Source organism: Capricornis sumatraensis, chromosome 1 (genome assembly GCF_032405125.1).
Source record: "Capricornis sumatraensis isolate serow.1 chromosome 1, serow.2, whole genome shotgun sequence".
Classification (NCBI taxonomy): domain Eukaryota; kingdom Metazoa; phylum Chordata; class Mammalia; order Artiodactyla; family Bovidae; genus Capricornis; species Capricornis sumatraensis.
This window is the reverse complement of record NC_091069.1, coordinates 6,827,699-6,840,506: the sequence shown is the minus strand read 5'-3', so window position 1 is coordinate 6,840,506 and position 12,808 is coordinate 6,827,699. Positions and strand designations below refer to the sequence as shown.

The following is a 12,808-nucleotide window of genomic DNA, read 5'->3' as shown; positions in this document are numbered from 1 at the left end:
AGGCCAGCCTTCCTGGTGGGCCCTCCCAATCAGCACCTGTGCCAAGGATAGCAACGTCCAGCCAAGGAATGTGGCCGGATCACAGGGAAGTGTCAGCGGCACGAAGGCACACAACCCTACCCCCAACCACTCAACTCCCATCCTAAGGGAAATTCACATCCTGCCTGTCCTGGGCCCTCCTGGAGAGAGAACTGGCAACGGTACCCAGACCCCACCATTGCTGGGACTCTCAAGGGAGCTTTCAAAAAATGCAGATGCCCAGGCTCCCCTCTCGACCAGCTGAACCAGAATCTCTGCGGTGGAGGTGAGAACTCCTCATTTATTACATCCCTGGATTCAGAAGGTCGTTAGGTTCCAAAACATGAACTGAGTCTCTGTTCCGTTGGGGAGGAGGAGGGAGGGAGGGAGGTTTTTACAGTGGAAGAATTTTCTATCAATCGTGACAGTCCATCTCTAAACAGTTCCAAATCAGCCGCTTCACCCAGGAATCCAGGGGACACACGGGCAAACACACACAGGCCCCCTGGGCCCAAGATCGTGTGCTCAGCCAGTCACCAGGAAACCCGGCCCCGGGGCCTGTCACAATCTCAAAGGGGCCATCGGTCCTCCAGGTTCAGCCCCGGTGGCTCGTGGCCAGTGGTCTGGCGGCCAAGGTGGCGTCCACGGCTGGTCACAGATGGCGGGCTGCCTCCCAGACAATCTGCAGGGCCATGGAGGCGCAGGGGAGCTGGGCCAGGGTGTAGGCCAGGGAGCGGGTGGGCGCCCGCAGTTTCCCCAGGTAGGCCACGGTGTGTGCCATGCGGCCCAGGAAGAAGACCAGGAAGTGCATCCGGGCGATGAAGGGGGTCGGTCCGAGGAAGGAGTAGACAAAGCCCAGGAACAGGAAGGGGTAGATGGTCTCCATGTCGTTCCGGTGGGCTCTGAGAAGGCAAAGCGGTGCAGTCAGCCAGGTGTCAGCTTTGAGAATGTCCTGGATGCTGGGACCCTCTGCCCCCAAAGGCCCTGCGCCCCTGGGGATCATCTCTGGCATACCAGACTGATGTCCACTGTGGCGGGGACAAGGAGGTACCCCAGAGGCAGACGGGGACTGTGACTCCAAGCTGGTGCCTGCGAGAAGCCCTGTTAAAGGCCTGGGAGCCACGAAGGGCTGCTGCTTGGGTTCTCCTACCAAGCCCCAGGGCCCGCCAGGACCCAGCGCCTGACATGGTCTCCCCTGTCCTCCCCTCTGGCCTTGGACACCAGCAGGGAAAAGTGGGGCTCAGTGGGGTTGCGTGAGAGCTGGAGTGGGGCCTAGGTCTGCCTCCAGCCCCTGATCTTTTTTTTTTTTCCCCCCCAATTTTGGCTGTACCATGTGGCTTATGGAATCTCAGTTCCTTGACCAGGAATTGAACCCAGGACACAGTGGTGAAAGTACTGAATCCTAACCACTAGACTACCAAGGAACTCCCCAGCCCATGCTGTGTACTTCCCCAAGGCAGGGCTTTTCTGAGGCCGCTTCCTTCTGAATGCAGGTTCCTCCCCAGTAGGACAGGCAAAGAGCACATGTCTGACATCCACGCCTGGCTCTGTCTTCTGCCCCTAAATCTAAGCAAACCCTTCCTCCTCTCAGGGATTCAGGAATAACAGTAACAACTTCCACTCACAGAGCCAGCCAATCGCTGGGCAGTAGTGACGCTGTTTCCTCTGTGCTACCCTGCTTCTTTCTTTCTTTAAAATGATCAAGTGTGTGTGTATGCACGGTGATGGGAGTGAGCGTGGGGGTGGCTGTGTATAACCAGGCCATAAAAAAATGACCAACAAAGAAAACTCATCCACTTCTGCTAAGAGTCAGTTTACATTTTCCATGACTCCTGCTAATGGGCAGCTTCCTCTGAGGAGGGAGGTCGAGTCCCATAAATTAGAGGCTGAGCAAGAGACTGAAGCCAGAGATGGCATGTTGGAGGCGCAAATAAACAGGAACACAGTGCCCGAGCCATGACCTCCCCTGAGGAAAGGCCACATGTGTGAGGCGTGGAGATGAGGCTGGAAGCGAAGCCCCTTCTCCAAGCCTTTCAGCTGGAAGGTTTCACCAAGGTTGCACCAGCAAGCCAGGCCCAGCCCAACTGCCCCTAAGTGGGGACCTGCTGTGGTCCTGCTCTTCCGTCCCACTCTTGCAAGGAGAGTCTCAGCCAAGGGCCATGGTATGTGGATGCTTGGAACTGGGCAGGGTGGGGAGGAGGAGCCCTCCGCAGCCCAGGGCTACAGGGGTCTCTGCAGCATGGCTAGGCTGGGTGTGGTCAGGGAAAGAGGCATTTCTGGTAAAGCCTGAAAGATGAGGGGCCATCTGTGCAGGAACGAACTCTCCAGGGAGAAGGATGGGCACGTGCAAAGGCCCTGAGGCGGGAATGGGCAGAGTGTGTTCAAGGCCTAGTAAGTGAGCATTCCACGCGTGTCTGGAATGTGGTCACAAGAGGGAGTGAGGCAGGATCAAGATAAGCGGGGGAGAAAGCCCTCAAGAAGCAGAGTAACGGGTCTGGAATTCAATCTGGACGTACAAAAGCTCCCATAAACTCATCAGGGCCTGGATCTTTCTTAGGTCAAACTTGGGACACAGCAGTTGGAGTCTCTGTCCCCATATCCTGAACCAAACAAGAGTCTTCCTTCTTATCTCACAGAGCCCAACCTTGGAACCCAGCCCCAGGGAACACAAGTCTATAGCAGGGCCGGTCTCACCAGCTGGGGGAAATACTGCTGGGTGCCCACATGAAAGAAGCTGGCTGGGTCTTGGCTTCAGGGACAAAATGGGGGGCGCGGCGGGGGGGAACTGAGGATGGGGGCCACTCCAGTTCCTTAATCAATTGAACAAGTCCTTTGTGTTATCTGGGAAGAGGCAGCAACTGTGGCTCTAAAATCATCCCATGCTATGGAGAAAGAGCTGTGTAACAACAACCTCCCCACATACACCTCGGAGAACCTATTTCACGTGAAGTCTGTGTGTCTCAGAATGTGGTCTGCCTCCCACAGGTGACTCATGAGATGGCGCCAGCTGGTATTTTTGTCATCCTGGACGTTTCTGGGAAAGTTTCAGGAAAAGCATAGCTAGCATATGAGACCCATTCATTCAGACACTTCTCCTTAAAAGAGGCATTTACACTTTAAGAGTGAGTCACTTCTCAGAAAGCTGTTGAGAGGATCCTTGGCCAAACCCCAAGCACAGGTGAGAAAAAGAAATCAGGGGGCCCAGGGTGGGGAGGAGGCATAGGAAAGGAGGAGCAGCCCCACCTCTTGGCACCCGCATTCGGCACTAGAGGACTCAGGGGGTCACCTTCAAGGGAGCAGAGGCACCTGGGAGCTGATAAAGCCCCTCAGCTCTGACCTTCGACCCCTGGGGTCCCCAGTCTCCCATCCTCCTCCCTCTGGTACACTGAATACCACATCGGGACCCTGGCGAAGCCAGAAGTGGTAAGGATGGAGGAGACGTGGGGAAATCAGCTGGATGAGGCAAGGTAACTCACGCCCTCCTCCCACCCCAGGATCTGAGCAGAGAGACATGGGGAGAGTCACGTACCAGACAGATGCTTGGGCAAAAACGTGTCATTCCAATACCACTTTTTTTTTAAGGTGAAGATCGCTCAAAGCATTTTCCTGCTTTGGACTTGCGTGACCTCCTGCAGCATCAGGCCGGCCCCTTCCCCTCACCAGATATTGCAACACTAGCTGCACTTTACTGCATCAGGTGACGGGTGGGGAGAGGGCCCTGTCCCCCTCTCCGCCCCACCCCGCCCCTCCTGGGCAGGGATGGCAGCTGGCAGCCAGCCAGCTCTCTCCTTTTACGTCAGGCCCGCTCTCTATCCACACAGATGATTTCTTGGGAGTCAGGTTGATACAAGGTAAAAGCTGCTTCGTTTTAAAGGCAGATATAAAATAGAGTTAAACTGCATTCTTGCAAGGAGGGCAGAGCCCATATCTGACGGCCTGGGCTCAATGGCAGCTTAGCCGTCACGAGCGATGTGGCCGTGGCAGACCTCTACAGCTACCAGTTCCGCCCTTGGAAGGTTACTGCGAAGTGGACTGAGTTGGTCCCTAGTAAGTGCTTAGAACCCTGCCTGGCACTGAGCTTGTTGCTGTTCAGTCACTCAGTCATGTTCAACTCTTTTGTGACCCCATGGACTGCAGCCTGCCAGGCTCCTCTGTCCATGGGATTTCCCAGGAGAGAATCCTGGAATGGATTGCCATTTCCTTCTTCAGGGGATCTTCCCGATCCGGGGATCCAACCTGTGTCTCCTGCATTGGCAGGGGAATTCTTTACCACTGAGCCACCAGGCAGGGCCCCTGGCAAGGAGTAGCTTTGCCCTGATTTAGCTGTCTCCCTCTTTGTCATCATCGCCATCACCAGCCCTGTACTGGACGCAACTGCTAAAGCTAATTTCCCCTCTTGGTTTTGCCAGACTCCCAACCGCCCTCAGACGGACAGGCCAAATTAATAAAAAGCATTTTATGGCACCGGGGCGGGGGAGGAAGTGTGCGAGGCCTGCAGCCTGCAGCTCGCTGGGTACTCATTAGACACTTGGCCTTGCCCGAGTCTCTCTGTCTCTGGGCCTCTGTCCACCATCCACAAATAATGTGCTGGGTAGTGTCTTAAGCGGCTTCTAATGCAGAGATGTCGGGACCCAATCTCCTGACAAACCAGTTCACTCAGATGATGTCTATACACTCCAGATAATCAGAACTATCCCAAAGTTTGGGTCAGGTGCTTATTGTCTTCTTTTCTCGGGACCACTTAGAGAGCCCCCTGCCCTACCCACCCTCACCAGTTGCATTCACACAAACTCAGAATTTGGTCAAAAGACCCATTGCCAGACTTCAATGAAAAGTGAAAGTATTAGTCTTTCAGTCGTATCCAACTTTTTGTGGCTCTTCTGTTCATGGGATTCTCCAGGCATGAATACTGGAGTGGGTTGCCATGCCCTCCTCCAGGGGATCATCCCAACCCAGGGATCCAACCCAGGTCTCCCGAACTGCAGGCAGGTTCTTTACTGTTTGAGCCACCAGGGAAGCCCAAGAATACTGGAGTGGGTAGCCTATCCCTTCTCCAGGGGATCTTCCCGACCCAGGAAACGAACTGGACTCTCCTGCATTGCAGGCGGATTCTTTACCAGCTCAGCTACCAGGAAAACCAGAGAAACTTAATAGGGAATCACTAAAAGGATGAGCCTGGGTTTCAAAACTTTCCCTGAAATCTGTTTTCCGACTTCCCCTAGAGTGGGGTTCACATCTGGGCTCCAGCCTACACTCCTCCACAAGGCAGATCTGTGCTCTAAGAACCAGGGCCTAGGTGTTTTCCTGTTTGTGTAGAAGGTGGGCCCGGCTGCACTAAAAGCCTTGGTCTAATATTTAACTCACGTTTGCTTCCAGGGCATCTCCCATCAGGTTCCAGCCAGTTCTCTGGTAGCAGATGGCAGGATGTGTGATTCTCTGTACCCTTGAGGTTTCATGATGTTTTGTGAAGTAAGGAGCCCCCAGGTCTGGCATAGTAAGTCCCAATAAATACCAGTCCATGGAAGGTCCCCAATAAACACTCACAGAATTATAGAAAACATTATTAGATAAGAGGTGCTCAAAAAGTGCTGAACTGAATTTCAGCCATTTGTGCATTCGTACAGTAGACAATAGGGGCTCAAGTGGTAAACAATCTGCCTGCAATGCAGGAGACACGAGTTCGTTCCCTGGGCCAGGAAGATCCCCTGGAGAAGGAAATGGCAACCCACTCCAGTATTCTTGCCTGGGAAATCCAGTGGACAGAGTCAGACATGACTTAGTGACTAACCAACAATTGTAGATAATGGGTCCTTTTGTTCAGAAATAAAAATTAAATTGTGTGTGTGGCGGGGGGGGGGGGGGGGGAGGGGGCGGGTGCTGGTTGGTGGTGTCTTGGCACCAGGCAGGTGTGTGGTCTCTCCCTGGCATGGTTACAGCCAGTAGAAATAAAGCACTCAGGAACCTGTGTAACTACTGTGCCACAAGTAAGCTTTGCTACGCAGAGCTCTCACACCTTGGGAGAAGACAAACACTCCTCTGGGTGGATGTTCTGAGCTGGCTCAGGGTATACACAGTCTTGGCAGCCTGCTGTCCCTGCCACTAATCACTCCCTCCCCCATAACCAGGTGGCGTGAGGGTCACGTATGGATTATCATGATGGGTCAGGCCTTTGTTCACCAAAGTACAACTAGTGCTTAGCCCAGTACGTAACACTTAGGAAGTGAAGTGAAAGTCGCTCAGTCGTGTCCGACTCTTTGTGACCCCATGGACTATACAGCCCATGGAATTCTCCAGGCCAGAATACTGGAGTGGGTAGCCTTTCGCTTCTCCAGAGGGTCTTCCCAACCCAGGGCTTGAACTCAGGTCTCCCGAATTGTGGGCAGATTCTTTACCAGCTGAGCTACCAGGGAGGCCCCCGACGTTTAGGAAGTGCTCATTAAATGTGGAATGAACAAACAGATGGACGGACAGATGGATGGAACTCATATGAAGGACTGTATCCTGTAGGTACATTGTTGTTGTCGCTAAGTTGTATCCAACTCTTTTGTGACCCAGCTGGACTGTAGCCCCTCCAGGGTCCTCAGTCCATGGGGTTTTCCAGGCAAGAATACTGGAGTGGGTTGCCATTTCCTTCTCCAGGGGATCTTCCCGGCCCAGGGACTGAACTCATGTCTCCTGCATTGCAGGTGGATTCTTTACCACTGAGCCACCAGGGAAGCCCTTAGTTACATTAGAAAGGGTGAAATAGCAATTCTATACTATGCATTTCTGTAACGTAAAAAAAAACGCAAGTACATGTGTCATTTTCAATGGCCAAGAAAAATGTAAGGAAAAACCCCACTGACTTTCTTTCAGTAAGAGAATCTCTTATTTTTACTGCTTTGTCCCACCCATGTCTGCCTGTGACTCATGCGAATGTGATAAGAACCATGTGAGGGTTTGTCTCTGTCTCCCTCCTGTCTAAGCTGCCCATCCTTCCCATCCCCATTCCACTCCACTGATAATCCCCATCCCTGGGGAGGGCCTCCTCCTGGTTCTCCAGCCTGTTGGTGTAAACCAGCAGAGGAAACTGCCAAAATACCCACTGAGACCAGCTATGTGAAATTAACATCTGATGGAATTTTACACAGCCCCTTTCTTTTCTTGGCCGCACCGTGAGGCTGGTGGGATCTCAGCTCCCTGACCGAGAATTGAACCCAGTCCACCGCAGTGAAACTACTAAGTCCTAACCACTAGACCACCAGGGAACTCCCTACACAGCTCTTTCTTAAGAATCACTTTTTAAGTAGTATTTACTGACATGGAAAGTGTTCATGAAGTAACGTTATCTGAAAAAACGCAGAACCCCAAATTAGGTGTACAATGCACACGTTATGCTATGAAAAATATTTAGACAGATGGCAAAGAGGAGATAGGAGAACATGTCAGCAGTGATTGGAATTGTGAGTGGTTTTTCCCCTTATCCTCTACACGTTTCCAATATTCCCAAACTGTAATGAATAGTTCTGATCTCTATAAGAAAAACCTGTTTTTGATGGACTGGGGAAAGCTAAGCCTACGAAAAGATGTTCAGCTTCACTCGAAAATGCAAAGCAAAGGGGCTTCCCTGGTGGTCCTGGGGTTAGCCACAACTAGAGAAAGCCCACGCGCAGCAACAGAGACCCAGCCCAGCCAAAAAAGAAAGGAAGGAAGGAAGAAACGCACCGCAAAAGTGAAAAGGGACATACATTTTCACCCGTCACGTTGACAGGGACCCGGCCAAAGACGGATCCACTGAGTTGGCAGGAGCGTGGAGACACATCTCACACACCAGTGGCGGGAGTGGACGTAGGCACTATTAGACAGTATTTCTTACCATTTGATTGCGACCGGCAGGTTTGTTCACATGTACACACAAAGGCAAAGGAAAGAAGTTTTGATGCACTCTGTTCGTAACAGAGAAAGACTTAGCCTAAATGCCATCAGAGGGGAAGAGGCTGGATCAACTACGGACCATCCATTCTGCAGAGAAACGGCATAAATACTATGGCATCGATGTAATGAACAAGGCCCCTGTATAGGCTGATATGAAACAATTTCTGTTGTCACATTAAAAAAAAGCCCACGGTATAAATCAGCGGGTAAAGGGTGATCCTTTGGGGATACAGAGGAGAAAGCACAGCGTGTGTGTTGTAAATGCAGGAGAAGTTTCTCCAAGAAGGTGCATAAGACACTGGTAACAGCACCAGTCCCTCGAGAGCAGATTCTTCAGGTCAGAGGTTACAGACGGACTGAACGAATTCCCACTGAACAACCTTTTCTAACTCTGTCATCCTGAACCATGAGGACGTACTACAATACTTTTCCTAACTTTTCTTTTCTTAACTAATACTTGACTGGAAATGAAATCAATGAATAAATGAAAACTGTTTAAGAGGATTCAGAAGGCAGAAGATCTTGGCCCCTGGGTATCCTCCAAGTGCCCCATGTTCAGAAGAGGGTTTGAAAGGGCAGGCTGTGATCTGGCCAAGGGCCAAGGGTACTTGCCTGAGGCAGCGTTCCACATCTGGGTCATTCCGGCAATACTGGAGGCCTCCGTGTCTCTGAGCGTCCTCGGGGTTGGCAAAAGCCTGGAATACATCAGCTGAGAATTACTGTTCATGAGATGGACGGCCCGGTGGACTAGGTCTGTGATGACGCAGTCACGTACATGTCTATTCAGCAGTGTCCATGAACTCCTACTGTGTGCTGAGCACTGCTGACTCATCATGAACAGAGCTGCTATGAACTAAATGCTCGTGTCCCTGCAAATTTCCTGTGTTAAAACCTAACTCCCGGTGTGACGGTGTTGGGAGGTGGGACCTTTGGGAGGTGATGAGGTCATGAGGGTGGAGCTCTCTTGAATGAGATCAACACTCATAAAAGAGACTCCAGAGAGCTCCCTCACCTCTTTGTGGTGTGAGGATACAGCAAGATCACCATCTGTGAACCAGAAAGCGGGCCCTCGCCAGACACTGAACCTGCCAGTGCCCTGACCTTGGACTTCCCAGTCTCTAAAACTGTGAGAAAGAAATTTTTGTTGTTGCTAGGCCACCCAGTCTCTGGTATTTTTTTTTATATAGCAGGGTGAAAAGAGTAAGAAAAAGGCTCCCTTATCCCTGCTCTTGGGAAGCTCACTGTGTAATGAGGGATTTGCCAATGAACCAGAAAAGATCAGGTAGTCAGAGTAAGGAAAAAGAAGACAGGGTTGGCTTTGAGAATGTTCATGGGAGATCCGGCCAAGTCTGGGAATCAGAGAAGGCTTCTCTGAGGCAGTGACAGTAAAGCTGAGACTTGAAGGGTGCAGCACCATTAACCAGAAAATGGGAGGGTTATAGCAACAGCATGCAAGGCTTCAGGAACAGCATGTGCAAAGGCCCTGGGGTCGGAAGAAGAACATGCGTGAAGGATAAAAAACCAGCATGGCTGGAGCAGTGACAAGCAAGGGACAGAGTTCTGAGATCAAGTTGTAGGGGTCCTAGAGGCATCCTAAGAATTTAGACTTTGAACTGAGAGCAGTGAGAGAGACTTGACAGGCCCCAGTGAGAAACCCAGCCCCACAGAAACTAACTGCAGGTATCTGAACTTCCCTAGGTCTCGGCTTCCTCATCTGTGAACTCCAGATCACACTGAGATCATCTACCACACGAAGGTGGCTGCTCACCCCTGAGAAGACAGCATGAATACACGTTGGCCGGGCCAGGAGCCGTGTCAGTGCAGGCGTTGGAAGCAGAAGCACTGCCTCCAGCAGGGGCCGGGGAGCAGGGTGGGCCGGCCTTGGGATGTTCCCCCACCAGGAAACCTGTGTCCGGTCATGTTAATTCCAATTGTTAATAAGCAATGAAGACTAACAACAGTGGGGGCATTTGCTCAGTGCCAGGCACTGAACTCTCCTGGCACTACCTGACGACCCTAAAGTTTACAAATGAGGAAATCAAGCTCTCAGACTTGACCATGGTCCCCAGGCTAACGGGTGGAGGAGCCAGAGCATCCCCGAGTCACCTCCTCACGGGGTAGTTCCCCCAGCTCCTCCCTGGCTGCCTGAACACAGGGAGCAGGAATGAGAGGGAAATTCACAGGGCTGGGAGAACCCAGGGACAGCCCGAGTGGAGGTTTCCTTCAGCCACGCCCTACTGACCCGACAGAAAGGCACCCCGATAGGTTTGACTCTTCCTTCCCTAATCCACGTGAAAAGGAAAGCTCTGGGCGCAGCATGGCCCTGGGAGAATACCATCCCCCCATGGCAGGGTGTGGGCTCCCAAGCTGGGCACCTGGATCCAAACCCTGCCGTCACAGGCAACATCATCTGCCGGAGCCCAGGTTTCTGGTGTGGATCAGAAGTTGAATATGGCCCTCTCCTCCCCACCATGATGGGAATCAATGCTCACTCCAAGGACTCAGTCTGTGAGAAAGACTCCATGAGGCTTTCCCCGCGTGTGGCGTGGGTACTGGGCGGGGAGAGGTCAGGATGACCAGTGTGTCTCTCTCTGCTCCAGGAGTTTCTTCACGTGGGGAAGCTGACCTGCCTTGTCTGTGCCTCTTGAGACGGGCCCCCCACCGTCCACCTTCAGGACGATGTCCGAGCCAGCCTCGACTTGCCTTTGAGCTGGGCAAAGGGCAGGGCCGGGGACATCTCCTCTCTGAAATACCTGGCGGATAATCAGCTATCCCTCGTGGCGCTCAGGATGGCTGGCGAGCTTGCCCGGAAGGTTTCCGCCGGCTCTGGCTGGAACCAGCCCTCCCGCCCAGTGGCTCCTCGAGCCCCGCCTCACCCCACACCGGCTCAGATCTTGGCGTCAGTCTTTATTGTTGTTTTGGCTCCGGGACTCCGGTGGGGGAAATTCCTCTCGGAGAACTCCAGGGGAGCCTGGCCCGAGATCCGCCGTGCGAAGGCTGCGGTGGGTTTGGGAACGACCTCGCCGAGGGCCAGTCGGGAATTTCCACTGAAAGGTTTCTCGGGGCTCCTGTTGGGTCGGTTTCCACCCGACCCATATATCAGCTCTCCGGTGCGGGAAACCGCCGGGTCAGAGGGAGGCTGAGCGCCCCTGCAAGCTCATGGGACTCGGGAATCTGGCTGTGCTGAGAACTTACCTGGGACACAGCAAGCGGGTAAAACGCTCTTAAAACACCAGGCCAGTGCTCGCTTAGGCGGCGCCAATACTGAGACGGGAGCGCTACCGAGGTGAGCACGGCCGCTGCGCGAGGAGAACGCGCAAATTCGGATGAAAGCAAAACCAACCTCGGGACAAGGACGTGCGGGCCACAGAGGAGCCATCCCACAGAGTTGGGAGGGGCAGGTCGTTCCCAGCCCGCTCCCGCACGCTCCGGGGGCCGGGATGACTTCTTGGCCAAGGGTCCCCGACTCCAGCCTTCCCGGCGGCTGTGGGAGACGTGAGCGCACGCACGCGGGACTGGGGGTCCCCGAGAGCCGCACCTACCTTCTTCCGCAGCCTCACTTGGCCGGTGATAACGGCCACCGCGTACATTTTGATGACCAGCAGCGCGCTGCAGAGCAGGAAGGCGGGGAGCACCTGGCCGTTCATTAGCTCCAGGACGGAGGGCGGCATCTCGGCGGCGGCGGCGGCTGGGGGAAGAGACCGCGGGCAGAGAGCTCGGGCGCTTGTGTCTCCGGGAGCAGGGAGGGGCAGGGAGAGCGCAGGGAGGCTTGTCTGTACTCTGCACCCGCCCACTCCCAGCCAAATGCAGCAACTTCGGCTCTCGGGTTTTGGAAGAAGCAGAGTCACCGTGGGGGGTTTGTGGGTGGGGGTGTCTCTAGCCCCGCCCCACCCCTCCAGGGCAAATCCTTAAACCCTTTCTAGTCTGTTTCCTCGATCAAGGAACTGGAGGGTTGTATGCCCCTGCCTGCCTGCCATGGGGTGCAACAAAGCCAGGAGCCTGCCCGACCTCCACGGGGTAGTAGATTCACTAACCCGGGCCTCCCTGAGGGTCAGGGCAGGGAGTGGGCTTGAGATCCGAACTCTCTGCTCCCACGTTCAGCCTGGACACTTGAACCACAGCCGAAAGGACACTAATATGACTTTGTTGAATAGTGTGCCCCTCCCCACGTCTCCCCATTCCCAGGGATGTCCGATCTCCATCCTCAGAGCGCATGTGTATGTTTGGGAGCATGGCCAAGGGGCTTTGCAGGACTAAGTCAAGGTCCTAAAATGGGGAGATTTTTCTGGATTCTCTGTGAATCCAGCTGAATCAGAAGAGTCCTCCTGAGCTTCCCTCCTGGCTCAGTGGTAAAGAATCCACCTGCCAATGCAAGAGACACAGGTCGGATCCCTCATCCAGGAAGATCCCATATGCTGTGGAGCAACTAAGCCCATGCCCCACAGCTACTGAGCCTGTGCTCCCCAACAAGGGAAGCCCCAAACTGCAACTGGAGAGGGGCCCCACCTCGAGAAAAGCCTGCGCAACAATGAGGACTCAGCACGGCCAAAAGTGAAAATAAATCAATCAAAAGAAGTGTCCTCCTAAAAGGAGAGGCCATAGAATTAGGGGAGAAGGCTGTGAAGACAGACGCAGAGGTCAGAGAGGAGAGAAGATACTCCACTGCTGGCCTCAAAGGTGAAAGGAAGATGAACCAGAGAACGCAGCCTCTAGGAGCTGGACAAGACTAGGAGGAGAATTCTCCTCAGGGGCTTCTAGAAGGAACCAGCCTTGTGGATACGTAACTGTAGCCTACCGAGATTGATTTTCGGCTTTTGGCCTCCAGACTGTGAGATAACACATGTGTGTTGTTTTACGCCACTAAATTTCAGGTAAT

The 12,808-nt window shown here is 53.4% G+C and overlaps 1 protein-coding gene across 1 annotated transcript; it reads right to left on the bottom strand.

Moving 5' to 3' along the window:
* Nucleotides 1–387: 387 nt before the first annotated feature.
* On the bottom strand, nucleotides 388–11,658 carry PTGES (prostaglandin E synthase). Its single transcript, XM_068983448.1, has 3 exons — nucleotides 11,475–11,658; nucleotides 8,545–8,627; nucleotides 388–920 (listed from the first exon to the last, which is right to left on the bottom strand). The coding sequence occupies exons 1-3, from the start codon at nucleotides 11,601–11,603 to the stop codon at nucleotides 671–673; spliced, it is 462 nt and encodes a 153-aa protein (XP_068839549.1). The 5' UTR covers nucleotides 11,604–11,658; the 3' UTR covers nucleotides 388–670.
* Nucleotides 11,659–12,808: the final 1,150 nt, after the last annotated feature.